Source organism: Sorex araneus, chromosome X (genome assembly GCF_027595985.1).
Source record: "Sorex araneus isolate mSorAra2 chromosome X, mSorAra2.pri, whole genome shotgun sequence".
Lineage (NCBI taxonomy): Eukaryota > Metazoa > Chordata > Mammalia > Eulipotyphla > Soricidae > Sorex > Sorex araneus.
In genome coordinates, this window is record NC_073313.1 from 228862534 (window position 1) to 228890489 (window position 27956).

Below are 27956 nucleotides of genomic sequence, written 5' to 3' on the forward strand. Positions count from 1 at the left end.
AGCTACATAGCATAGCAGGTAGGGCACTTGCCTTGCACAAGGCTTACCCACGTTTGATCTCCAAAATCTCATAAAGTTCCTGAGCACAGCCTGGGGTAATTCCCCAGTGCAGAGTCAGGAGTAATTGAGCACTAGGGAATTACTCCTGAGCACTGCTGGGTGTGGTCCCCCCCAAAACCCAAAACAGAATACATAAAAAAGAAGAATGTCAGCTTAATAAATCTAGAAGGAAAAAAATTTTAAAAGGTCTATCCTTAAAAAATGTCAAAGATTTTTGATGTACTCTGTTGTTACTACCAGGTGAGGCCCCACAAGAAAATTTTATGAATACGGTATATTCATCTTGATATACTCCACTATTGCTTCTGGAAAATGTCAGCTGCTTTTCACATACTTCAAATAAGCATATGCTACTCAAGCAGATAAATTTTCAAAGGTCAGCTAAAGAATTAATCACATATACATTTTAAAAAATAAAAAAATCATATTGGTAGTATTTTGGGTTTTCTACAATTCTGATTTATTTTAACTGTGCCACACCTCAATGGTTATCTGATCTTCTGGTAAATTAAACATTTGCAAGTTTAACAGTTTGTAAAATAACTTCATTTACAAGTTGACTCCAGGCAACATAATTTTCTCAGTACAAAATATTTCCACCACGTATTTTCAAAAATATATAACACATTTATTTTACCCTAAAAATAACAAAATTGAGCTATAATAGTTTTATTTTCAAAATGGAATGAAGATTAGCCATTACAAATAATACACTTATAATTCTACTTCATAAAATATTCATCTCTTTATTATAAAACAATTATTTAAATGAATTATAAGAACTTGAGTATATTGAACATGAATTTAGATGATTTTTGCTGTTAACTGGTTTTCAAATATGTATTTGACATATCAAAATGAATCATGCTTATAATAAATGCAGTAAAGCCTTATTTAGAATTAAAAACTTTGGTTAGAATACCTAGACCTGATGGATGTTTTCAACTTTCATTGATTTTTCAGAAGGTATATATTTTATTTCTCACTGTTACAATTCCCAACAAAGTTTTGCACATCACAAAATACTACATAAATGTTTCTTTAATAAACACTGTGCAGGTATGCCTGCACAGAAGTTTATCGTTTTATCTCATTGAGTTATTTCCTTGCATGTGTTTTTTTCTCAAATATACACATAAAATATATAAATGCTTTTAACTCTACTTGCCTATCAGATTGCTATGTTGGAACTCTATCAGCTTTTTGTAATAAAAGTATACTCAAACACTGTGTGTCATTTGTTTATATGGATTAGTTTGTGCGTACAGTGTGTGAGGCTGTCCATTTAATGTTGTGAAAATATTTTCATATAAACTAATAATAATAATAATAATAATAAACTAGTGCCCTAATGTTTATTGACAGAAATCTTCACAAATTCACTCTGTACTTTTATCATTATTATTGTTGATAGTTCCGGTTAGCGTGCGCCATAAATTAAGATATTATAAATTTACAGTGTATACTTACTATTCCAATACCAAAATAATTTCACTGGTATTTTCATAGACTTCATGAAGATTAATCACATGAGGGCAGGATTTTGCCAATTCGAGTACAGCAATCTCATGCAGAATTTCTGCTCGACAATCTTGTCCTCGTCTTCTCTTTTTCAGAAATTTCGCAGCATATTCTTGGCCAGTAGATTTGGATATACATTGTCTAACCACAGCAAATTTTCCTCTGGGAAAAAAATGAGAACAATGAATTTTAACTTTCCATAGAGAAAAATATTAGTTTAATACAAATAACTGCTTCTCCCCCAACGTGTCATTTCTTTCCAACATTAATGTCATTAGGAATATAACTTTGTCCTCTTAACTGAATCAAATCACAAATGAAACATTAACACAGTATTATAACATTAAAATGTTAATAGTAAATATAATGACAGAATTAGAGTTATATATTATGCTATATGTAAAATAATTATATTTTTAGTATTAATATGATACATATCATATGATACAATACATAACAGCCCTAAATACTACTGTTCTGTTCGCAGACCCCAAAAGGATGTGTGCTACTTCCAAAGATCATACTCTGAATGGGACATCACAATAACTTTTTAATTAAAATCATTTTCTTCTTCATCACTTTCTTCTTTATCATTATTTAAAATGAAAATTTTAAATAAATGCAAAAACGGGTACTTAATGTTTTTAAGTGCAAGGACTTTGCCCTTTACCACCATTTTAAAAGTTTGGGGTTTTAGTATCTCAATTTGTCAGCTATTTTTAATCAATATTTTTAATATTACCTGAGCAATATCAAGATAATAGATACCAAAGGTATATCCAGAGACAGTTCCTGATCTACTAAGAAAACTAATGACTATAAACAGCTATATAAAAATATTCAGGTTCAGTCACGTTCATTATTTCAGGAATAAGTATGAGTTCACTGCTTTCAAGTATTACTACTCAGCATCTTAGCCAAAATTTTAACACACTGGCAAATGTGTGTATTCTAAGCCAATCACTGTACCATTGTCGTCCCGTTGCTCATCGATTTGCTCAAGCGGGCACCAGTAACATCTCCATTGTGAGACTTGTTACTGTTTTTTGGCATATCGAATATGCCATGGATAGCTTACCAGGCTCTCTGAGGAGGGCAGAGGAATCGAACCAGGGTCGGCCGCGTGCAAGGCAAATGCCCTACCAACTGTGTTATCGATCTAGCCTATAGTCATCCAAAATTCAGATTTCAAAAGACTGAAAAGCTATTCTTAGATTGTTTTTAAAAACTAATAAAAATTACTGACTTGCTATTCAGAAAAAAAAATGTGTATGCTCCCTTAGTTTCACATACAATCCAAAGGGGTTTAATACTCTGAAGCCTATCCATAAAACTGCTAAGCCTGAAGCAAGTGGATAAAACATTGAGATGACATTTGTTCTCTAGGCACTAAAAAATAAAATATAAATGAAGTATCTTCAGACAATAGCTTCTGTTCCACAACTACTTTTGTCTCTTTCTCTTAGAATATTTATCTAATACGGACTATCTGGGCTTATAAAGGAAAGTTATTTTTTATACATTTGGAATTTATAGTAGAGGTGGGACAGAGTAAATTGCTTTTATATTGCTCAAGGAATAAGATAACAATTATTTCCATTCCTTATTTTGCAGATTTTCTCCAGATTGATGGCAATGAAAAACATTAAAAACAAAGCTGAAAAAAATATAGTTACAGAAGTTTAAAAAAAATGGACAAACTATAATTTTACTTTCTACATTGATCAAAATATGTATCAGCTTAGTAAATCTGACTGCCAAACCTAATTCTTTCAACAGAGGTTTTCAATTATAACTTGAAGAGTTTCATTTTTTTTTTTTTTTTTGTTTGTGTTTTGGTGTTTGGGCAGCTTCGATCAGGGCTTACTCCTGGCTCTGGGCTCTGAGATCCCTCCTGGTGGTGCTCACAGGATCACATGCAGCACTGGGGACTCAGCCTGGGTCTGCTGCATGGAAGGCAAGCTCATTACCTGCTATATTATCTATCCAGTCCAGCGGACAGCTTAACTTTAACTATAAAATAGTTTCTCCCTACAAGCAAAAGGAATGCAACTTGATGCATTTTGAAGATCAATCACTTTCTTTAGTCTGCACTCAAACAATCTTTAAAGGATGTTATTTACTGTGTTTTTTGAAGGGGTGAGAGCTCCCAAGTAGTGTTTAGAGGGCTTGGTGGCCCCAATATAGTTCTCGGCTCACCAGGCTGGTAGTTTAAGGCGAACCCTTGAAGATGTGATGCTGTTTGGGGCATGTGATGGCAGATACCACCCACCCCAGCAATATCTGCACTACCATATCTGGCAGTGTTTGCCTCCAGAGTTGCATCTGGAAATGCTCAGGTACATGGTGCTAGGGACCAAACCTAGATCAGGTGCATGCATTCTGACTGCTAGACTATCTCCCATCCTATTCTATAGATTTTACACTGGATAAACATGCAGATTAAGACTAAATGAGCCACAAAAAAACATTAAAAATACTACAAAAATTAAACTATAGAAATTTAATTCCTAATTTTCTCTTACCATTATACAAAAAAAATCCTCCCTTTATGATAGGTTTTACATGTTGTGTCAGTCTTTTGGCCACACTTTCTATGTTCACGGATTACTCCTTTCTGTGTGTTCAGAAGTCACTCCTTGCAGCATTTGGAGGACCAAAGATAGTGTCAGATATCAAACGGGTTTGCTGCATACAAGTCAAGTGCCTTGCCACCTGTACTATTCTTTTAGTCCCAGTTTTAGTATTTTTAAAGTATAATTCAAAAATTTATCAAGAGATTTTTTTTATTTTATGTATTCACTTTGTACATTTAGAAAACATACTAGTGGACAAAATTATCTGCCAAAAATATTTATGAAAATTTTATTGTAGTTATATGATTATATACCAGAATTTTCTCAGGGGAAAAGGGAAAATAAATTAAAAACTATATATTAAGTAAGTAAAATAAATAAAATCAAAAGGCTTTCATAAAGTAGTATGGGTTAATCCATGTGACCAAGTGGCAATTATTCATTATAACTACCAAGTAAAAGCCCCATATGTGTTATGAACTATAAAATCTGTATTTTGCTAACTCACATAACTAAAATATTTGCTGAATGAATGCAACAATAAGATTATGGTACCATATTTTATCCTATTTTGTAGCCCATAATCAAAACATCTATTTTTTAAAGATTGAGATTCCACTAAAATTTTACATATTCACTAAATACTGTTAAGTAAGGTAAATATTTCTGGGGCTAGGGAGATACTTCAGGATCAGACATGCATGTTTACATGTGAAAAGCTCAAAGTAGAATACTCAGCTCCCAGACAAAAATGGTCCCCAAAGCACTGTCTGGTTCCCCCCCCCCAAAAAAAAAAACTTGATCTCTATTTAAAAAGCTGTTTGTGGTTTAGAAGTATCAAAACTGATACGTTCAAATATCAAGTTTGAACAAATATGCTCCTGTATCAAATTTAATAGAAACCTTAAAAAAATGTAAAACCCTATAAACAGTAATATTTCACATCCTAAAAAGGCAAGGATGACTAGCTTTCCCAGCAGTGAAAAGATCTAGTAGTTGCCCTTCTGCATTCTAGAAGACAATAAAATGTGAGAGGAGGGGGAGGGTAAGCCACAAAGGAAGCTGACGCTTATTTCTGCATCTGCCTCACCCATCTAACCACAAGAAGGCCTATGAAACCTTGCCTCCCTTGGGGAAGAACAGAAAAACCTTAGCAAACATGTTAAAAAACATAAGCAATGTAAAGTTTTTTTGAGAATAAAGAGTGAGCTGCTTTTACATATTTTTTCAGTTTGCTGAAGAAAAATAAAACCTGAAACATATTAAAAAATGCATTTCAAAAGATAACTCTGTCCTAACCACATGTTAGAATAATTTTATGTATACAAATATACATAGACATATACAATCACAAAATGTACAAGTCTCAGGTGAAACAAGACTAACTGCCATTTGCAAAAGTATTGGATGTTAAAATTATAAGAATTTAGAGCAAGTTTTTGGCAGATGAAAAGTCATGATTTCCAAGTACCAAGGCTTACGAATGAGATCAATATTTACCATGTGATTCATTAGCATTACCAATTTAAAAATGCTGAGTCTCTTTCATGAAGATATTAGAAAAAAGAATACTAGAAGCTGAATGTTTTGGCTCTAAAATATTTAAAAGTATACTTGAATCTAGAGTATGGGTATTCTGACAACTTGGTATAAAACAATTTAGAATTATTAATATTATCTTCACTAAATTTTAAGTTCTTCAGAACTCTTAAAGAAAATATTTTATAGATTTCAGACCTCCCATGATATCTCTTATTTTGCAAAGTTAATTTAACAAATACCTGTCAATTTAACCATAACTTAAACAATAACTTAAAAATAAAAAAGAATGCCTTTTCTTGTATGTACTATTTACTTACACATTACATTCGCATGCATACATATGTATATGATGCATATTTAATTACCTTCTCATCGCAAAGAAAGGCAATCCACTCAATTAGGCAGATCATAAGTTTATATCCAAAGCAAAGACTTGAGTTCCAGTTCGGTTTTATTAATATATTATATAATACATATTTGACATGACATTAGAAAGAAAGATAACTTCTAATGGAATATTAGACTACCTGAATTAAATTTTTGAGATGGTAATACAGTAACAATATTATGGCTATTGTAGATCCCCTAATCTTAATCCTGTTTGGTCCAGAAGAGGGGAATCAAAGACTGCCTAGCAATTAGATCATAATAATGAACAGTTAAGGAAACTGGAAATGTTTAGTCATATTCAATCTAAGAAGGATTTGCACACTGTAATCCTAGTACTGTCAGGCTTGGAGCAACGGCACAGCGGTGGCAGAGCTTGCTTTGCACAGCCTGAGTTTGTTCCCTAGCATAACAAATGGTCCCCTGAGCCCTGTCAGAGTGATCCTTGAGCATACAGTCAGGAGAAAGCCCTGAGCACTGCCAGGACTGACCGGTGAACAGAGAGCCAGGAGTAAATCCTGAACACTTCCGGGTGTGGACAAAAACCTAAACCTTCCGCCCAACCAAAAAAAAAAAAAAGAAGAAGAAGTGTCTTCTGGGTAAATATTAGCAGAGTAAAAGGCAGAACCTTAGGTGCCTATGAGGCACCCACAAAATGGAACTCATTCTGAGGTAGTAAGAGTCTCAGCACCGAAGCATGCAAGAGAACACCAGGGTCTGAGAGGGAGTAGAGGAGGTGAGGCACTTGCTTTGCACACAGCTGACCCAAGATCACACTCCTGGCACTACAAACTGCTTCCCAAGCACAACCAGGAGTGATCCCTAAGCCCTGAGCCGGTGGCCTAAGCCTGTGGCCAAAACACATATCCCACCCCCACACTCACCCTCAAATATAATCAAACCGAAGCGAAACAGTTTGTCTGGAAAATTATAGAAAAAAAAATTGCTGCACTGCATAAAAAACTGTCTGCAGAGAAGTTGGAGAAGCAGTACAGCAGATAAGGTGCTTGCCTCACATGCAGTCAACCAGGCGCTGGTCCCTGGCACTACACCTATGGATCCCTGAGCACAGTGTCAGCAAAAAGCCAAATTATACAGAACACTGACTACTGGAGTCCTTCCAGTGTAGATTCTATGACTATTCAATATGACCAAGAGAAATGAAAAACAAACTTACGATTTCCTGTTTTAATGAAAAAAGTCTTAGAACTAAAGAATTTCATTACAATGTTCTGGTAGGTTTTAATATATATTTTAATAAACCATTAAAAGCCCAAATATTTTTCATATCACTATGCAGCAATTAAGAAATATGCTTTCATACTTAGTGCTTAATCAAAAGAAGTGGATGTTATTATCCTTATCTTGCAACAGATTAGAGAAAAAGAAAACACAAAAGGCCAAGTACAGAACTACTTTTTTGTTGGTCAATTTTTTTACATTGAGATTTCCAAAGATAAAAATGAATCTTATTATTTTACTATATGTCTAGCAATACAATATGAACTTGGCAAACCATTTTAACTATGTCAAAAATATTTATCTCCAGAACTAAAATCAAACTGTAGAAACTGCCATACTTTTCTTCTTGTTAACTGTTTTTAAAACTCAAAAGGTGCTATATACACCTTAAATTAATATATTTTTTACTTTAATGTATATTAATATGCCTTTTCAGGTTTGTAAGCTTTAAGGAATTTACACTCTGCTTAAGTCAAAACAAATTAGCAAAGTATATGTTTTAGGATTTTACTTACGGGACATGCATTATTTATCAAATAAGATTTAATTTTATTTGTTTAATTTAGGAAAGCAGAGCAGGAGACTAACCCTATTTTAAAACTCATTTTGTATTTAATAAAAAATATATACCACTATATACTAAAGGCTTTACAAATATCAATTAATTTAATTTCCATAAGTGTTATGTTTATCCCCTATTTTCAAATGAGAAAATTATAGTACTAAGAGACACAGAAACGGAACTGAGGTCACGAACTTCATGAAGAGTGGAGTGTGGATGTAGACAGGCTGCCTGTTCCCATGCTCAGCCTCCACTAAGAACTGTGACATCCAGTGCTGAGGCGTGGGAGGACATTATCATACCAACACCACTAACTCTCCAGAGGTTTGATGTCTGAGGCATTTAAGCTAGACCCTGGATAATAACAGTACAGATAAAGACTTCTTTCTAATTGCTGTTAAATAATGATAAAATGAGTTTTACAGAAGTACAGAAGACAAAATATAAAATTAAATAGCATATATGTAATGTATACAGTATATATCATAATGTTCGCTTACCTTCCTAACTCCTTAGATGAAAGTGTATAAAAATTATTAAAGTTTTCCGTTTTCAGTGGAGTTTGAGGAGTTGTTGTTAGTAAGCCTGAAATACTTCGACAATCAAATCTTCTCCGTGACATGTTAGATGATTCCCAGAGAGACCTCTTCAGTGACTTATTTTTTTACCTATTATAAAAAAAAAAAGATACATGATACAACTGTAATATAGCACTGTAGCACAGTCATCCCATTGTTCATCCATTTGCTCAAGCAGGCACTAGTAAGGTCTTCACTGTGAGACTTGTTACTGTTTTTGGCATACTGAATATGCCATGGTAGCTTGCCAGGCTCTGCGGTGTCGGTGGGATACTCTCGGTAGCTTGCTGGGCTCCCCGAGAGGGACGGAGGAATCAAACTCAGGTCGGCCACATGCAAGGCAAACGCCCTACCCACTGTGCTGTCGCTCCAGATTCTATTCAGACAGGATGTGCATTATATACCTGTCGTATTATACAATCCCAAATATGGCTATAAGAATGAACAACAACAAAAAACCCAACAGAAAAGTAAGAAGAATATTTAAGGGGGTGGGGGAAAACCAAAAGAAAAGCACAAATAAAACTATAATATGTCTATGGAACTTGAACAACATTACTGACTTCAGTAAAATTAAAAATAACTATATTTTTATTTAATTTAGTAAAATTAAAAATCCTGTGTAACATCCCACACTTAAATAATTACAGCAAAATGGTAGTAGTCATATAACATATTAATTCTCATTATTGATACATCTTTTTAAAACAAGGTAATCTAACCTCTCAAGGTAATGATTATTTTAAGTTGAATTTCACAAGACCAAACAAATTTCATGACAAATTCACCTTTTTTTTGAGTTGAATTATTGACATCTAAATGACAACAGAAGCTAGAAGCCGTTTCACAAACTGTCTATGTTACAATACTAAATTCAGAAACTTTTCTTAGAGTTTCTTTCTTCTGGCAGACCCCAGAGTAAGAGCCTGCCAATGTTTTAAGAACTCTATAATTTTGTCAGAGGACTAAGAGAAAAAACCTTATCCCGTAGTTCTAGAGTTGAAGTTCATAATTATCTGTAACTATGTGATATTTGTATGCACATTTGTATTCAATTTTAACATCAAATTACTATTATAGAATATAAATATCAAGAGACTGATTTTCAGCATGTGTGGCTAATAAAAGATCCACCATTCCTCTAGCACTCTTAGGCTTTTATTCCTTCTTCGCAATAATTTTCTACCCTTTACTACCTACTTGATGTGTACAGTTTCTTTATCCTCTTAAGTTTATAATGCCAACTTATCTTAACCTATCTATTAAACGGTGATTAGAGTTCAGTATATTCCGTTTATAGTATTTTCTCAGGTTTATCCTTAAATTGGTGTTGTTCCCCTCCTATTCCTCTTATCTTTGGAAAATAAAACCTTACCATAGTTTGGTGGTACATCTATAGCAGTTTGAGGGTATCAGTAAAGCATTTAAAAAATAAAGTCTAGATGAATATATACATCTAGGTCTGAATTTTATTTATTACTCACATCAGTTAAAATACCTTAACTGAACTACTGAAATTCACTTCCGCAATAGAGGGCATGTGTCTCTTCCCTCAAAATTCTTGCTGAAGTCCTAACATCCCAGCACCTCAGAAACAGAAACCAGAAAGCAACTGCATTGGGAGATAGAGCCTTGAAAGAACAAATTTAAATTAAAATTAGGTAGTTGAGGTGGGCACTAATCCAACAGAATTTGGGCTTTAAAAAAAAGATTTAGCCCAGGGAAGAGCATGTGAGAACATTGGAAGGAGAGATCAACTACAAGCCAGGGAAAGAGTTGGAAGAACTCACCCTGACATCTTTCAAATACATAGGAAGGAATGAATACAAAGGCCACAATATTGCTTTAAACTATTATTTACCTTACTTTACCATATTCTATTTAAAGATAAAAGACATAGGAACAGCTGAAGCTAGTCCCCTTTTGTCCGTTTCCAGTTAGCATTCCCATAAGCACTGAGTGCGATGGGTTATTTTTTTCTGCCAACTACTGCTTTAGACTTGTAATTCTAATTATTCCGGTGTGATGAAAGTAAAAGTGAAATATTATTATGACTTACTTTGCATTTCCATAATTGCCAGTGAGAAAACTTTCAATTCTTGTGCCTCTAAAGTATGTGACAACAGAATCTATCAAAGCTCTAAATACTAAAAATTAAAATATTTTAAATACAGTCAGGAGAATACATCACAATCACTCAATAAATACTGTTAATATTCTACCCAAAGAGACACTCCAGTCTGTCATTGCTGAGCAGTACATTTAGTTCAACAAACTGCATCCACAAACCTAAGTTGGTTAAAACATAAATTTCCAGCCTAGAGAGGTACCTGCCTTCCATGGGACCAACCTGGGTTTGATCCCTGGCACCACATACGGTCCCAAGATCCCACTAGCAGTGATTCTTGAATGCAAAGTCAGGAGTAAGTCCTGAGAACAGACCAGTGTTGCCCCAAATAACAAAAATAAATTAGTAAAATTTAAAAAAAATCTAAAAGTTTCTCCTTTTTACTGTTTTGATGTGCTAGTTTCATACTTCCTTAATTTTGACAGTATTGCTCCATTCAATGGATATACCTTTCTTAAAAACTCAACAATGGGGGATGGGTGGAAAGATAGTATAGCAGGTAAGGTGATTGCCTAATATCCTGCAGACCCCAGTTCAATCCCCAGCACCCCGTGTGAGCACCGCCAGGAGTGATGTCTGAGCACATAGACAGGAATAAACCCTGAGCACCTCCAAGTGTGGCTCGAAGACAAATGGAAAAAAAAAATCAACATGGGTCCAACTTTCTATGCTCAATTTGGTTTTCTTTTCATGTAATCTTTTGACTTTTAGACATTTTGTGAATCAAAAATTAAATACATGCAGTTACGAATACATTTATTCTATGTGCATGTATACAGACAGAAGGCATATGCCTGTATCACAGATATAAATTTAACTATATTCACAACATTGCTCATCAAGTAAGACTTTGGAGATAGGAGAACAAAAGTCCAATTCAAACATACAGAATAAGCTATTGATTCTAAGATGTTTCGCTTTCTCTGCTTCTAAAATCTAAAATGTTAATCCCATACTGTAATATACTACAAAAGGATCCATTCACAAAAATATATAGTAAGACATATATATACACCCATATATTATGAATAAGAATTTTCTTAAGTTTCAAAGGAATCAATTTGGTCTTGCATGCAGTCAAAGATCGATGTTCAATGAAGAATTACTTAGAATAGTGAAAAAATAAATTATCCATTGAGTAAGTGAGTCACTAAATTCAATTACCAATCGTTAAAATACCTAAATAGGTTATATATATGAAACAAAAACTACTTTAAAAAATATTTAACACTAATAAGAGTGAAAAATGGAAAACACAAAGCCTTATACCCAGCCTGATAATCTTGTGGGAAAAGTAGAATAATAGCAAATGGTAATAAAGACTGGAAAACTAGAGCAGCATGTTAACAAAAGTTATGGCTGATGGTGGAACACAGCAGAATTCACACATCTCTGTTTACAAGGTATCTATGCTATGCAGATAGTATTTTATATCAATAAAACCAATAAATGCTTTACAATAAAAGAAATGATTGTGAATATATACGGCTAGACTTAAATACAGAAACTTGCCCATTTAAAACAGAAAAGCCTATCTTTTTACATGGTAAGAGCTTTCTTGGTCAAAAGTTCAAGAGTTTTTATTGCTCAGGTTTTTTAAGGCCTTGAGCTTTTCTCTACATTTATATAAAGCAGATGGTGTTCATTATCCAAATAATATGTCACTTCTTATGCAGAGAACATATAAGCATTTCAGGCATATGCTAAGCAAGAATTACTACTTTGTTTAATGCTGCACAGAAAAAAAACATTTAGCAAATTCTGAATTAATGCTACATTTATAATTTCATATGTGTAACAACTTATAAATTTAATACAAGTTTCTTTATTATGTATCAACTTATGAAAATTCACTTATCCTGGAAACCCTACAAATATGTAAATAAATTTTATAATGAATATTATTTGCCAGCTATTTTAGAAAAAGGGTCAATATTTTAAACTATTTAAATTAACAATAATAACAGAAGCCTATTAATCAAGCTACTTAATATAATTCTTAAATACTAAATATAGGCTTGTGTTTAATTTTTCACCCTAAAACTTTTCTCCTCTCACTCACACGTACTATTGTTAAGTCATCATAATGAATGAACATAGCACCAGAAGTTGTATGACTACAGAGCTGAAAAAAGTGTTGCAAAGTTAGCAATTTGAAAAATACATAATAATACAAAATCTTTTCTGTTGCATTGTTTTGTACTTCACCCTGGCACTGAATATGCTACAACAGTAACCATGCTTCAAAATCAAAAGCTGGCATATTTTTGAAGACTGAACTTTAAACTTACCTACTTGAGGTTTATATATTTGTATTATAAACAGCTACACATTAGGCATATACAGCATCCTTTAAGTGCATTTCCTCCTACTAGCAGCTTTAAACCAGTTGCCTCAGTGTAGAACTTTTGTTTTTCATTCCCTTCCTTGACCAAAGGAGTATGGTTACCTTTGTCTGTAGAACTTGCCCCAAGCATCCTGGATACATGAATATTATCAGTCAACTCTCTTGTCTTCTCCTTGGACATTTCGTGTTTCCCACCAAATTCTCTTTACCTTCAACAAACATTCTCCAGAATTTATGTTGTATTTTACTACAATTCACAGACCTGTAACCATTTTTAAATTACCAGTATGTCTCAGCTTACGTGAGGTAACTTCAATACTAGTAGAAATATCTTAAAGAATTTTGTAGGCAAATTTGTGTATATGTGTGTGGTCTGCGCTGGTACACAATCATATTAGGGTATTAGAAGGCAAAATGCAACTAAGTTTTTCAGTTATGCATTATTACTAGGAACTATAATATCTCAAATCTATTTTCAAAGATTTTTTTCATTAACTCATAATAACTACAAATAAGAATTCAAATGTAGATCAATGAAGGGGAAAACACAAGGAAATGGTAGGTTTAATCTTATGGTAGGCTTAATCTTAAGGCACTGACAGGAGAAAGCAAATGCGATGAGTTCAAAAGTAAAACAAACTGTCCCTCTCTAAACAGTCCCACGAAACAGTCTTGACCATATTTATTTAAGTCTTGACCATATTTCAAGATTATCAAAGAAAAAAGTTCTATAAAAGTAGAATATTCAGCTGGGGATGTAGCTCAGTGGGAAAGCAAGGCGCTGGGCTCATTCTGGCCCCAAGAACCACAGACATTAAAATTAGTATAGACCAAATGAAGATATCTAGAGAATTAAATTGTCTATTTTGAAATTGTTTATTTTGATCCGTTCATTAACTTCCCCATACCAACAAAACTGGAGTATGTAAGTGTGATACACAAAGGCCCTTAAAGCCAGGATTCATTTCCTGCCACACTCACTGTGAATTTTTGGTTTCACATCTTCGGTACCGTCATTCTGAAAGATTCTACCTTTCTTTAAATGGCTTTCTTCTTATTGCCTGTTATATCTTAACATGGCCGTTACTGGTGCCGGCTCGAGCAAATCAATGAGCAACGGGATGACCGTGATACAGTGACAGTGATATCTCAATATAAAATGTCATCTCCCATTACTTTGCCTCAGACCCACAGATTGGGTTAAGTTCCTTTTCCCTATGCTTCAAATACAATCTCTACCATATTTCTTTATCTCAACATGGAACATGTCAGACTATAATTATGTTTGGTATCTAAAGGACAGCAACCATTTACTTTGGTGCTTAAATTCCCAGGAAGATGTCTGGCATCTAGTAGAAATTAGAAAAGATCTTTGATGAACAAAATTACATATAGTATGAAATAAAGCTAGAAGAAATTTTATGTTCATCTTGTGTTCTCAGAGGTTTGATAGAAGTTTAGCAAATGTCTAGAAGCTTAGTAAACTTTTCTTACATAACAACAACATATTTTGTATCTCCCTATTTTTCCTGACTAGGTGGCCACCTGATTTCATGTCAATATGACTCATGTAATTCACCTAAGAACATGAACACTTTAAGGTTTACCTCAGTCAGAAAATTCATACATTTATTCCATTAAGGATTGATAAGTGATAAAGTAAACATGAAAGGTAATGAAAAACACTTCTGTCCTGCAATAGTTACCACATTTTCCTTAAAAAAGAGACACTGGAGTTTAAAGCATCCATCAAAACTAAGAATTTCCTGCTGGTGTGGCAGAAGGATCCATTTTTAATTATTCAATTATTAGGAGTAAAAGTATTAGTGTATGAATTGAAATTATGGTGACTTTCAATTTCAAGAAAGAGACTATATTCCTTATATGTATTTAACTAGTAGGTTATTAAATACAATTGAATAGAAAGTCTGGCTGGAAAATATGCCTTTGAAAATCACAACAGGAAGCCAGCTAGTAGCATATGCTATCCAAAGGCCAAAGTTATAGGCAAAAAACTCAACTTGATTCTGTGCCAAACAGTGAAGCCTCATGTCATCTCTTTTTACCTTCAGAAGAAGTCACAAATGTAAACAAGGATGGGAAGATATTGGAAAAAAGTGGAAATATTATAGACCAACAGAGCTAATCATTCATCAGGTTAAGTTTGTGTTGTAAAATAAAGTGCTATCTATTTACAGCATCCTTGAAATACTTTTTGATAAACAATTATGCAAAATATCATCACTGAAGATTAAAGATGAAACGTCCAGTTCACTGCTAAAACTTAAGTGCTTGTAGCATAACTGTGCATTCTTTGGAAGAATTTGCAAAGGGTCAGAAGTACACAAAATATGTTGCATATAAATAGAAGAAAAAAATAACTAGTTTCAAAATCTCATTGAAGTTCAAAGTAAAATGTATTGGGAAGGCCAGATAAATCAAATTAATAAATTAGTAAACTGTACTTTGAAAATTGTAATGTTTATCAAAACATATTTTGATAAAAATATATCCTTGTAAATTTCTAAGTACATTTCTAAATTGAAATATTCAAAGACATATCCTTTGATAATAGTCTATCAAAGAATATAAAGTAGTTAAAATAATAGAATTTTGTCATATCATGGAAAACCTAAGCAAATGAAACATCTGATGTTTTCCCAAGCAGGAAGCACATAGTATTTGACAGAATAAATTTGCAAAATATTAAAAAATGTTTTAAAAAAACAAAGATCACTCAAATTCCTCTAAAAGAAACACTATTCTTCTTACCTGCCCATTTTATACAGAGGAAATATCTACTATAATGTAATTCATGCAATTTTAAGACAATTTGAGGACTAAGTGAAAGTGTCTGTAATTGATTTTGATTTCTGGGTTTTAATTTTAGACTCAAAGATTTAAACAAGGAAAGTTTAATAAGGAAATGCTCTCCTAATTACAGGCTTCAAAACAAAGCTTTTAAAACGTTTAAATGTTTCCCTAACACCTATAAAATATTGTGCAAGCTTTAAAAATATTAAGCTGATCAAAAACATGCTACGAAATGCCTGTATCTTCTTCAGATTTATTACTAATGTTCTAGAGCAGTGATCAACTTTGTCTGGTGGCCTTTAAATAATCCAAATTGTAATTCACGATTCAGTGAGCCCAGAGAAACTGCAAATATTTTACCCACACGCTAAAAAACACCCCTTCAAATTACACAAACTTCTTGTAGTAAATAAAACTTAAATACAGTACCTTCTTGATCTATTTCACTTGAAATTTAGATCTTTAGGAAAATGACCTAAAATGTGTATACACCTCAAAAAATAAAGCAGCCTCTAAGAAAAACTCCAATTACTGAATAAAATGTTAGCCAAAAAGGGGGGGGGGAGAACCAAATAGTTCTCAACTCAGAAGAGGATACGGAGGGAAGATGACGGGTCTTAAACTAGGACAACGCTTCTGTGGGCAAGCGTTTTCAGAATTATATAATCTGATGTGTTTAATATTTATGAAACATTTTAGGAGCTGTTGTTGAAAACTACTCCTGGACTTTAAAACTTTAAAGTCCACACATGATGTAAAACGCAAACATGATGTAATCTCGAGAGAGGGGTTTTACCAGCTTCTCCTTTAAGGAAACGTGCTCTGGGACTCCAAATGCCTGACACAGATGCTGCACGCCCGGGACCCTGCAGCTGTCTGCCCGCGGAGGCTCAGACCCGAGGACTTAAAGGGGCTGCAACCGCAGCAAACGTGACTGCAGGGCTCAGCGTATCAACTGGTACCACAGATGTAAACATTACGTAGGAAAACAAACAATCAGTGAATGCAATACCCTGACGTAGCGTTATTGACATTTGATCAGGCTGGATCTTTGGTTGGACTTCCAGGGCATCTCCCCACCCCACCCCCACCCCCCGTCATTTCAATTTGCGAATCGATGGCCAAAGGGTTTCCTAGGACCGTCCCACCGGCAGAACGAAAAGTCAGCCGGCAGCTGCCCCAAGTCTTTTCCAACTTTTCCCCTACTCGCCTAGGAAGGGAATTCAAACGATGCGCTGCTCCCTATAGCAAAACAAAGAGCCCGAGAGCAAACTGTCAAGGCTGGAAGCCGTCCTGCAACTGTAATACAGTCGGGTCCGAGGGTAGAGTAGTGTGATAAAAGACTCAGCGGGTCTGTTTACACGGCGCAAATGAAAAAAAAAAAAAGAAGGAAAAGAAGTCGGATCGCTGAAAACCCGACAGCTGCAACCCGTCCTCTCCAATCCCCAGCTCGGAGACACAGCTCCCCGGCAGGCCGTCGCTGACACTGCCTCGCAGGACAGGCACCAACTTTCCCCCCGGACCGAGGGTGGCTGCAGCGAGCAGGACGCGTGCGCGAGCCCAGAGGCCACTCGGTCCGTCCAGTGCACACGGGTGGCCGTGAACCGGGGGTGGGGGGGGGGAGGAAGAGCCACGAGGACCGGCAGAGACGCGACGTGAACGGGTCACGGGGAGTGAGCCGGACCCGAACGGAGCCCCCTCCACCGCCAACCCCCACCAAGAGACGGCCGAAAAAAAAAAAAAGAGCCTGGTTCAAGGGCCAGCAGCACCCACAGACCCGCACGCGCGCAACCTCGCACTCCGAGCCGAGCACGGTGCCAGGAGCTCCTTGCGGCACTCTTCCCTCCCCCCGCGCCGAACCCCAGAGAACCAAGGAAGCACGACTCATTAGCCAGAATAGAGGCCAGCAGGGCCGCCCATCTCCGCCAGGTGTAGGGTCCGAGAGGCCCGGGGCTTCGCCTAGTTTCTGGATCCCTTCCACGCCCGTTGCATCCCCACCCCCTCCCCGGATGTGGGGTCTCGGTTAATAAACTCAAGGGGGCTAACTGGAGGAGGGGAGGTCGAAGGGGCAATGCACGCCCAGCCCAGCCCGCCAATCCAGCCAAGGCCGCGGCCACGCGACGCGGAAGATACTGACCTCTCGGCAGCAGCAGGTTCTCGGTGGGCTGCCCCCGCCTCGGGGGCTCCTGTCCCGCCCCACGCCGCGGGCAAGCCCGGACGCCTCTTCCAATGCTAACCCGCTGAGGCGCCGGGGAGCTCCGAACGTCGCTGGACCCACTTTTCCTCTTCGTCCAGCGGCGGAGAGTGGTGACCTGTCTCCCGGTGCGATGGTTCCCGGCGACGGCAGCCGGCACCCCTGACCACAACTTACAGTTGAAGTTTGAAAACTGCTGGGCAGAGTTGGGGGGGCGGGGCAGGACTAATTGGTAGGTCCCACCCTCCCGGCGGAGAGGACCAATCCCAGCGCGTTTGGAGAGACGGCGGAGTTGTCACGTGAAGGGAGAGGCGGGACAAGGGCCTGAGGCGCGTGTTTGAGGGGCGGGGCCCCAGCGGTGAGAGGGTGTGGCCGGCGCTGGGTGCGCCCGAGGCTGAGCCGAGCCGCGGAGCAGGTGGCGTGTCTGGGTAATTGCAGCTAGGGAGGAGAGGGGAGGCAGGCGCAGCCCTCTCAGCAGGCCCGATTGTGACTCGACTTGACTTCCCAGACTTCACAGTTGGGGGCCTCTAGGTGTGAAAATTTGGAACTGGAAAGAAAGTCTTAGATGTGGGATACTCAGCCCCAATGACCTGACATTTTTTGTGTATTCCCTATAACCTCTACCTAGCTGCAAATGGTAAAAAACAAAAACGCATTTTGCTACAATCTGACAATTCACCCTAGCTCCGGAATTTGCTAAACCTGGATCCCACCGTTAACCTCCTCTCCACGAATTGAGTGTTTAACAGAGGCCTGACTGTGTGTGGGACAGTATAGAATCATTGCAAATTGTTGAATTTGCGGAGGGAGTGCTAAGCATAAAGATAAAGGTCCCAAGCAGTCAACTCAGAAATGGATTACCCCTTGAAAAAAAAAAGTAAAAAGAAACTTGAAACTTACACCCAAAGTTTAGTTTCTATAGTTGAATAAGACAGGTTGTAGAATTGTTATTTACAAGATGGTACTAGATTCTTGGGAAAAGTTATGTGGAGGTTGACAAGTCAACATTTAAAGTTTTAAAGAATCCTATCCTGATAGTTCAAATAAATCTCTATTATTTTATCTGTTTTTTGTTTCTTTCCCAAGATCAATGTGTAAAATGTTTCATGGATATTTGATGAAATCGTCTGTTGTTTGACTCATCTCAATTTAATGTGTCCTTCTAATCCTGTCTCATGGAGAATATTATTTCTACCGGTAGCTTTTTGTTGCTAACAATTGGACTGAAATGAGAAACTTAAAGTTAGAAACAAAAAAAAAATTGGACTTTTCAGCTGTCCTTATGTAAGAGTTCATAATCCAATGAAACTGCTGGCATGGGTGACCTAGGAAACCATAGGATTGCATCATAGTGATTTTGGGTCAGTTTCAACAATTTTGTCACCAACTTAGAAATGTTTTCATACTCAATCTGCTTTTCATTCTGTGACTAACTCAGCCCCACTCACACTTGGGTGCAGACCATTCTCCCTCAGCTCTTTGAACCAACCCTCGTTGCTGGTCATGAGTCCTCTGTTTTAACCAATTATTCTGTGTCTTGTGCTTTCCTGACTGCCTTGACCCCAGTTTTCCACCATCATCTTCATCAATGCCTATTCTTCAATATCCAATATTAGACATATTACACTCTCAAGTAATCAGAAATCTCCACTGCTGGTTTATACCTTCTAATTCCAGCCTGATAACCTCGCTGGCCATAGTTTTAGATTCAGCACTTACACTTTTTCTTTTGCCTCTAGATAGACAGATAATCCCTGTTGGTGTTTGGCATTCAAGGACATTTAGCCACCTGTGCATGGTCTCAGGCACAGTGGTTATACAAATAAGAAATCCATGGTGCTAATAGCAGACTATCATCTCTGTCTGCAATAAAATTCAGCAGCCAAAATGTCCCTGCATTACTTAAAGTCATTCGTAGTTCAAAGATGCCTGTTCTTGCTCATTTCAGTGAGCATGTGACCACTGTGGCCACAATGGCGATCTCTGATCACACAGTTCATTAAGTTTATCCTTGGATACTACATATAAACTGGTAATGGTGGTGGTCATGGGATGAATTTATACCTTCCTCCCAAATTTATATCAAGTCCTAGTCCCCATTAGAATGTGACTATTTGGAAACAGTGCCTTTGAAAAGATAACATAAAATAAATTATGGAAATCTCATATAAATAAAAACACAAAATGAAACTGTGAGTACTATTCCAAGAGGAAGAAGTCATGATACAAAATAGAATAAAGAACAGCCAGATGAAAACAATCTCTGAGATGGAACCATAATGCAAGTTTAGGAGAGAGACCACAACAGAAATAAAATCTGCTGACACCTGACTCTTAATTTCTGGCCTCCACAACTGTAAGAAAATTAATTTCTGTGATTTGAGTCACCCAGTCTGTGGTATTTGTTATGGCGGCCCTAGCAGACTACTATAATAGTCCCTCCTAATCACTCCAAATGAATGGCCACATGTGACCAGGCATTGTGATCTTATCAGATCATGCCACAATATTCTCTGCATTCTGTCCAGGGAAGATGCCCAATCCACCACCTCATTCACCACATGCTGATCAGTCACTAACCAAAAAAGTGGCCCTCCCTCATTACACATTTGCCCACCACAGATGGAAGGAAGGGCAGACTTTTATTTAGAGAAAGCTCCAACTCAAAATGTTTGCCCTTGACACACCCTTTTTCTGAAGAAAAGTTATCAATATTATTTTTGTATCAGATGAATAACATGATTCCATCTGTAAGAGAACAAAACATGCATAATTATTTGTCTCCATCTGAAATAAAACAGACACAAAGAGAGCTAGCAGTCTCTTAAGGGAGAATAAGCCATCTTAAGGGGGCTGGCTTATTCTCCCCCAAATAGGGGTAATTATACCAAATGGAGACTGGCTTCACCAGATTGCCCTCGCTAGAGGTACTCATATTTTGTCACAGGGCCTATCATATACTTCAATTTTGAAAACAATTAGAAGCCATAAAAAGTTCTAGCAGACCTCAAATCCCCAGACTCTCTTGAAACAAACTGTGTTAACAATGGTATTTGCACTAAATCCTGATGAGATTAATGATTCAGATTGGTAAGAGTATATTCTTTGAAGAGTGACACAATTCTTTTGTCCAAAACCCCATGATTGACTAGGATCTTGATTATCCAGTTTATACAGTATGACTTTCTAAAGCCATCAAAGGAAACCTATACAAGAAACGTGTTATTGTGCATTTTCTAGTAGTCACATTATAAATTGTAAGAACAGATTAAATGGATTTAATGATATATTTTTCTTACCCCAATATATCTAAGATATTCTTTTCAATAAGTAATTGAGATACTTTTCATCCTTTCATAGCTTAAGATTTTATCTATTTCATACTTGAAATTCAAATGATAAATTTCCACTGGAAGTGCTTCTTGAGCCGACTCACTCCATGTCCAGCTTGCTTGCTTTTGAATCAATTCCAGATGATCTGACTTGAAGAGAAGAGGATCCAGATTTTCACATTGTCTGGTGATTTCTTAATTTGATAGAAATTGATAGAAATTGATGGGTAAGTTCATCTCAGAGAATTATATTATTTTGAGATTGTGAGTTCAACTTTATCCCCCGGGAAAACTAAGTGAAGTGATGGTTCTTTATTCTTGTGGACCCGTCTAAGGAATTGTGTAGGGAACTGGTTGGTTAGCACTGGGAGGACCAGAGAATAATAGTGTCTGATTCATAGGCAAACTTTTGCTTGTATGGATGGATTTTTCTACCTACAATTCCGCTCTGTGTGTGTGTAAGGGGTGGGGGGCGGGGGGAAAGATACACCTATCAGTGCTCAGAGATCTCTTCTGTGCTTCCAACTACAAAGGATATCAGTGATCAAACCCAAGTCAGCCATGTGCAAGGAAGCACCCTACCCACTGCACTCATTTTTGTTTTTTTCTATATTTCTAGATGGAACATATAAGTCTCTCAAAAAGTGATCTTCCACTATATTTATGAATTTCAATAAAGGTGATTACTTTTTTCACACTGGAAGCATTTGATCTGTAACAGATTGTATAAAATTTACACGAAAAAGATTCACATACCAAAGTTGTTTTGAACATAAAAGTTTTCAGTAAGTAAACTCAGTATCAGTTTCTTTTTTTTCTTGTTGTGCTTTGGGGCCGCACAAAGCTGTGCTCAGGAGTTACTCCTGGCTCTGCACCCAGCCATAACCTGGGAGCACTCCTAGCAGACTTGGAGGGACCACATGGGTGCCAGGGATTGAACTCTGGTGGACTGCATGCAAGGCAAGTATCCCACCTGCTATACTATCTCTCTAGTTTCATGTAACAGGGTCTTAATTTAAATAAACTGTACTGCACTGTAGCACTATCATCCCATTGTTCATCGATTTGCTCGAGCGGGCACCAGTAACACCTCCATTGTGAGACTTGTTGTTACTGTTTTTGGCATATCGAATACGCCACCGGTAGCTTGCCAGGCTCTGCTGTGCGGGCGGGATACTCTCTGTAGCTTGCTGAGCTCTCCGAGACGGATGGAGGAATTTTAACAAACAGTATAATAAAATGATAATTCAGCCATCCTAGCCACATTTCAAATGCTCAGTAACTAGAGGTGGTTGCCGACTACATACTGATAATACAAGTTTAAAAGATTTGAAATGCTTGCTGCAATTGCTTCTGAGTTGCACATTGTTTTGCATCTGTATGGAACACAATGCAGATCTTTGAGAAATCATCATGTGAAGGAAATTTGGAACTTCAAACTTTCAAACTTTTTAAAAAATTCAGTCATCCAATTACCTTGTTTGAGTAATGAGACTATCTAGAATAAGAATAATTAAGAGACCCGTAAAAGATCATACTACTGAATTTAATGGTTACAGAGTTGAAAAAGTATTTAAGACTCCTTATTCTTAATCCAAGTCAGTTTCTACTTCCTCTGGGCAAATACACATCAAGAAATAATGATTTATCTGTGGAATACAAAGTAATAGAATGGGAGAATAATACCCAAGAATAGTAGAGATAAGGACCAGGAGGTTTACTCCATGGCTTGGAAGCCGGCCTCAAACACTGGGAGAAAAGGCAGCTCAGATAGAGAAGGGAACACCAAGGAAAGGGTATTTGGAGGACCAGCTCTGGTTGGGAGATGTGAACCTAATGTATACTATAGATTGAACACAATGGTCACTCAATGCCTCTAGTGCAAACTACAACACCCAAAAGGAAAGAGAGAACAAAAGGGAATGCCCTGCCACAGAGGTGGGGTAGGATGGGGGGAGGAGGTGTGATGGTGGGAGGGATACTGGGATCATTGGTGGTGGAGAATGGGCTCTGGTTGAGGGATAGGTACTTGATCATTGTATGACTGAAACACAAGCACAAAAGTTTGTAAATCTGTAACTGTACCCAAACGGTGTAAAAAAAAGAAAAAAAAGAATGAATGATTTTAGGGGCTAGAGAGACAGTACAGGATGTAGGTGCTTGTCCTGCATATGACCAATCTGGATTCCATTCCTGGCACCCCATACAGTCCCTGAAGTAACTAGGAGTAATTTTCAAGTACAGAGCCAGGAGTAACCCCTAAGCGTCAATGGGTATGTCCCCAAAACCTTAAAATATTTTTAAACTCATTTGAATAATCACTTAAATGATTGGATGAAGCTTCTGCTCACTTAGTTACCTTTCTATAGCCTTAAAAAGGCAGTGCATCCTAGAGCATTTAAAACCTCTTTCCACGTAGAATCTAGGCAATTGAATCTATCAATGCTTCTAACCTCATGCAGCCTTGCATTAGTTGCCTCATTGCCCACTTCTCCTGTCTGCCCCCGGAACATCCGGTCTCATTATTTTTTGACTGCAGATGTTCTCACCCTCTACCACAATTTGTTTAAAGTTATACTTCAGAGAATTCTTTATATTTGCAAATCAAAGTACTTCAGTAAAACATCAGCAACGTTGTAGAAGAACTGCTCTCCCCTATCCTCAAACAATGAGCCCAGAGGACCTAGCTACAAGAGAGGGAGGGGTGTGTGTGTGTGTGTGTGTGTGTGTGTGTGTGTGTGTGTGTGTGTGATCAGAAAGACCTACATTCATGCCCCAGTTCTGTCCATAAGGAGTTGTGTGACTTTGGGCAACCCTCACTTTTCTCATCTATAAAGTGAAGATAATAATAGCTACCTCTGCAATGTTTAAATGTGACAACGTATACAGAGCACAGTGTCCTACAAGCATAAGACCACTCTCTGTATAAGCTAGTGTTATTTTCCAGTGGTCTGAAGTCTCCTTGAGCTAAAGCACTGCTTACATATTCTCACTAATATATGGTGTGACTGGATTTTTCAAATAATTCAATAGAATTTTTGAATTTTTTAATTCAATAGAATTTTCTATAATTCAATAGAATTTTTCAAATAAGTTTATAAGATCCTAGAAAGAATCATTGATGGAAAATATGATGAAGTAATTAGTGAAGAAAGAGAAGAGGAATATGGTTCCTTTCCCCTTAATAATCTCCTTGTTAGAGGCACCCAGACTTAAAATGAAGCTACAAGGCCAAATGAAGTCCAGAGTTGCATGCAAAAAAGAAATCTGAGTTACTAATCTTTCAGGGGAAACAAATCAATAGAATGAAGGAATAAATGTGGGGTATAAAAATATTATTGATTTTTGTAGAGAAATGGCTACCTGTTTTAGTTAAATTTATTTCACTTTCCTAAAAACTATCTCTTCTCACTATGCATTCCATGAATCATAACCTAGTGTCACATACCCTAAAGATTATAGTAAGTAAACAGTGAAGTTTTCAGGAACCCTTTATTGAGTGAATCTTCTTATAATATTAGATGAAATAGAGCTAACTTTAAATCCCTATCAACTCTTTCATGGAAAGTGATTTTCGCTTCAACCATCCTAATGCATGTGCACTGCATAAGGAAAGCCAACTAACTCCACTTACTGAGTTTTTTCATAGCATAAAATTTTGCTAACATGAACAATCATAATATTAGTGGTTATAATAATATTCTTTGTTTTTTTTTTTGTTTTTTTCTTTGGGTCACACCCGGCAATGCACAGGGGTTACTCCTGGCTCATGCACTCAGGAACCATTCCTGACGGTGCTCAGGGAACCATATGGGATGCTGGCATTCGAACCTGGGTCTGCCGCGTGCAAAGCAAACGCCCTACCCGCTGTGCTATCACTCCAGCCCCCTATAATAATATTCTTAAAGTGGAGAGAACTTATTCTTGTCCTTTAAATTGTTTGACTTAACTTTGAATTTAAGAAACAGATTTTTTTTTTTGGTTTTTGGGTCACACCTGGCGATGCACAGGGGTTACTCCTGGCTCTGCACTCAGGAATTACCCCTGGCCGTGCTCAGGGGACCATATGGGATGCTGGGATTTGAACCCGGGTCGGCCGTGTGCAAGGCAAACGCCCTACCCGCTATGCTATCACTCCAGCCCCAAGAAACAGCTTTTCATAGCTTCATTTTAACAGAAAGAGAAGTAAATATAAAACCGCCAACGCCCTTTAAAAATCACAGATTTTGAGCAAGAAGGTCTGTAATTTACTACTGTAATTTACTAATTTAATTAGCTTAAGCAAGTTGTAATATCTCTATATCTCTGCCATTTTTTCATAAAATTGAAACAATAATCTATAGAGTACATAGTCACAATACCCCCAAAATATTGAGCCTGATATGGTTCAAAATTTGATATTCATATTAATAATTTAATCCTCACAAATTCCTATGAGATATATACTATATTTTTCCTTTGAACATAGAAATTTGAGATTTACAAGCCAAATGCTTACCCACAGTGACCCAGGCAATAACTAATGAAGACAGGTTTTAAGCTCACTTTTTACTAAACTACCTTTTACTGAGTGGATATTTAATAACTATAGCTAGCACAGAGGGAGGGCGTTTGCTTTGCATGTGGCTAACCCGGATTTGATTCCTCCGTCCCTCTTGGAGAGCCTGGCAAGCTACCGAGAGTATCTTACCCGCATGGCATGACAGAGCCTGGCAAGATACCCATGGTATATTCGATATGCCAAAAACTGTAACAACAAGTCTCACAATGGAGACATTACTGGTGCCCGCTTGAGCAAATCGATGAACAATGGGAAGACAGTGCTACAGTGCTATAGTGCTATTACCAATAGCAGAGGTCCTTGTATTTTTAATTTACCCTAGTTCCTCTTTTTATTTTCCTTCTCATACCATTCCAGAATTTTTTCTTGTTAATTTTATAAATATATTTAAAAGGACAAGAGGAGTAATAGAATGATCTAGCTACAGTGGATTAGAGTTTATGAACTCATGTTTAGTTTAACATAGATGTGCATGTTTATATATAGTAATATTTATAGAAACCACATATGTACATAGGTTAATTCACACTGATAGTATCTCCTGAGCTGAGAGAGCCCAAGCAATGACATCCCGGAAGCAAGATGCATACTTGCTACCCAAGTCTTTCTTCCTAATATCAGTTTTTTGGGGGCCAGAGATAGAGTTTATAGAAACTTCTTTGCATGCTGCTGACCCTGATTCTATTCCTGGCACCACCATGAGTGATCATTGAACAGAGAACCAGCCACCCCTGAGATGTGGCTCAAATTCTCACAACCACCACCACCCTCCCCCCACCAAAAAAAAAACAAATATAATTTTTCCAAAAGAGAAACCAAAATTCTTTGGAAAAATGGATGTTTCTAAAATGGAACACAAAACATACAGATAGCCCTGGAACATTGTATAGAGCCAGAACAAGATTGTGCAATAGACAAATGAACAAAATCACTACAGAATGATAGAAATATGTTAGAAGACCCAGGATCCAACTGGAAGAGCTCTCAAGGGTCAAGTCTGGGAAAGTTTTAGCAATGCAATAAAAAAAAATTTAGTAGTATTTGATTATAACCAAGAGTATACAAACAAAATTGAGTTCATAGTGATATAAATGACTGAATAAGTAAGTGGAGAATAATAGGCAAAGTTTCTGTGCAGTAGAATTATGAGTAATTTGTCGCTGCTCCATCATGAAGTTGGTGAAATGTAACTCACTAATCCTAAGTGTGGGCTGTGCATAGTGACATTCTTCCAAAGAAAACAATATGAAAAGGGAGAAAAGAACCGTAACTTTACAAAGCAGAAGCCTGACAGTCTCAAACCAGATGATCGATCAAGTTAACAACCACAGTTATCAATCACGTTAATATGTATTCTTAAGGCGATGTATCAATAACACTTTGCCTCCATGGTCTTTCTCTCAGTACCCCATATACCCATTTCAATCAGAAAAAAACATTATACCATCCCAATTTTGGACAGTCTCCAAAATACCTAGCCTGTATGCCTCAAAACTATCAATGTTATCAAAAATAAGTCTGAGAGAAATTCTCACAACAAAGTAGAGCCTAAGGTGACATGAGAACTATTGGAATGTGATATCCTGGATGTTATCCTGGAATAAAAAATTACATTATGGGGGCTGGAGTGATAGCACAGCAGGTAGGGCGTTTGCCTTGTATGCGGCCAACCCGAGTTCAAATCCCAGCATCCCATATGATCCCCTGAGCACCAGAGGTGATTCCTGAGTGTATGAGCCAGGAGTGACCCCTGTGCATTGCTGGGTGTGACCCAAAAAACAAAAAAAAATTACATTATGACTTAGAAAATGTATGGATTTTAATTATTAAGCTGTAGCAATACTGATTCATTATGATAAGCACTCCTACTAATTATGATAGAATTTAATTAGTAACTGGATTAGGGTACTCTGTACCATCTTTCCAATAATTCTCAAAATTAATTAACGGTTTGGGGGCCACACCTGGTGGTACTCAGGGATTACACTTGCCTCTGTGCTCAGGGAACTATATGGGGTGCCAGAAATTGAATTTGGGTTAGCTGCGTGCAACGCAAGCACGCTGCCCACTGTATTATCACTTTGGCCCTAATTCTATAAGTTTAGAGAAGCT

At 37.1% G+C, this 27956-nt stretch overlaps 1 protein-coding gene across 1 annotated transcript in view; it reads right to left on the reverse strand.

Moving 5' to 3' along the window:
* The window catches only part of STK17B (serine/threonine kinase 17b), a 35145-nt gene extending 17024 nt beyond the window's left edge, over positions 1 to 18121 (reverse strand). Inside the window, exons 1-3 of the mRNA XM_004601236.2 lie at positions 17895 to 18121; positions 8391 to 8558; positions 1531 to 1743 (exon numbers count right to left, since the gene is read on the reverse strand). Coding sequence (XP_004601293.1) covers positions 1531 to 1743; positions 8391 to 8512 — 335 coding nt within the window. The 5' untranslated portion in view covers positions 8513 to 8558; positions 17895 to 18121. The remainder of the gene's footprint in view (positions 1 to 1530; positions 1744 to 8390; positions 8559 to 17894) is intronic.
* Positions 18122 to 27956: the final 9835 nt, after the last annotated feature.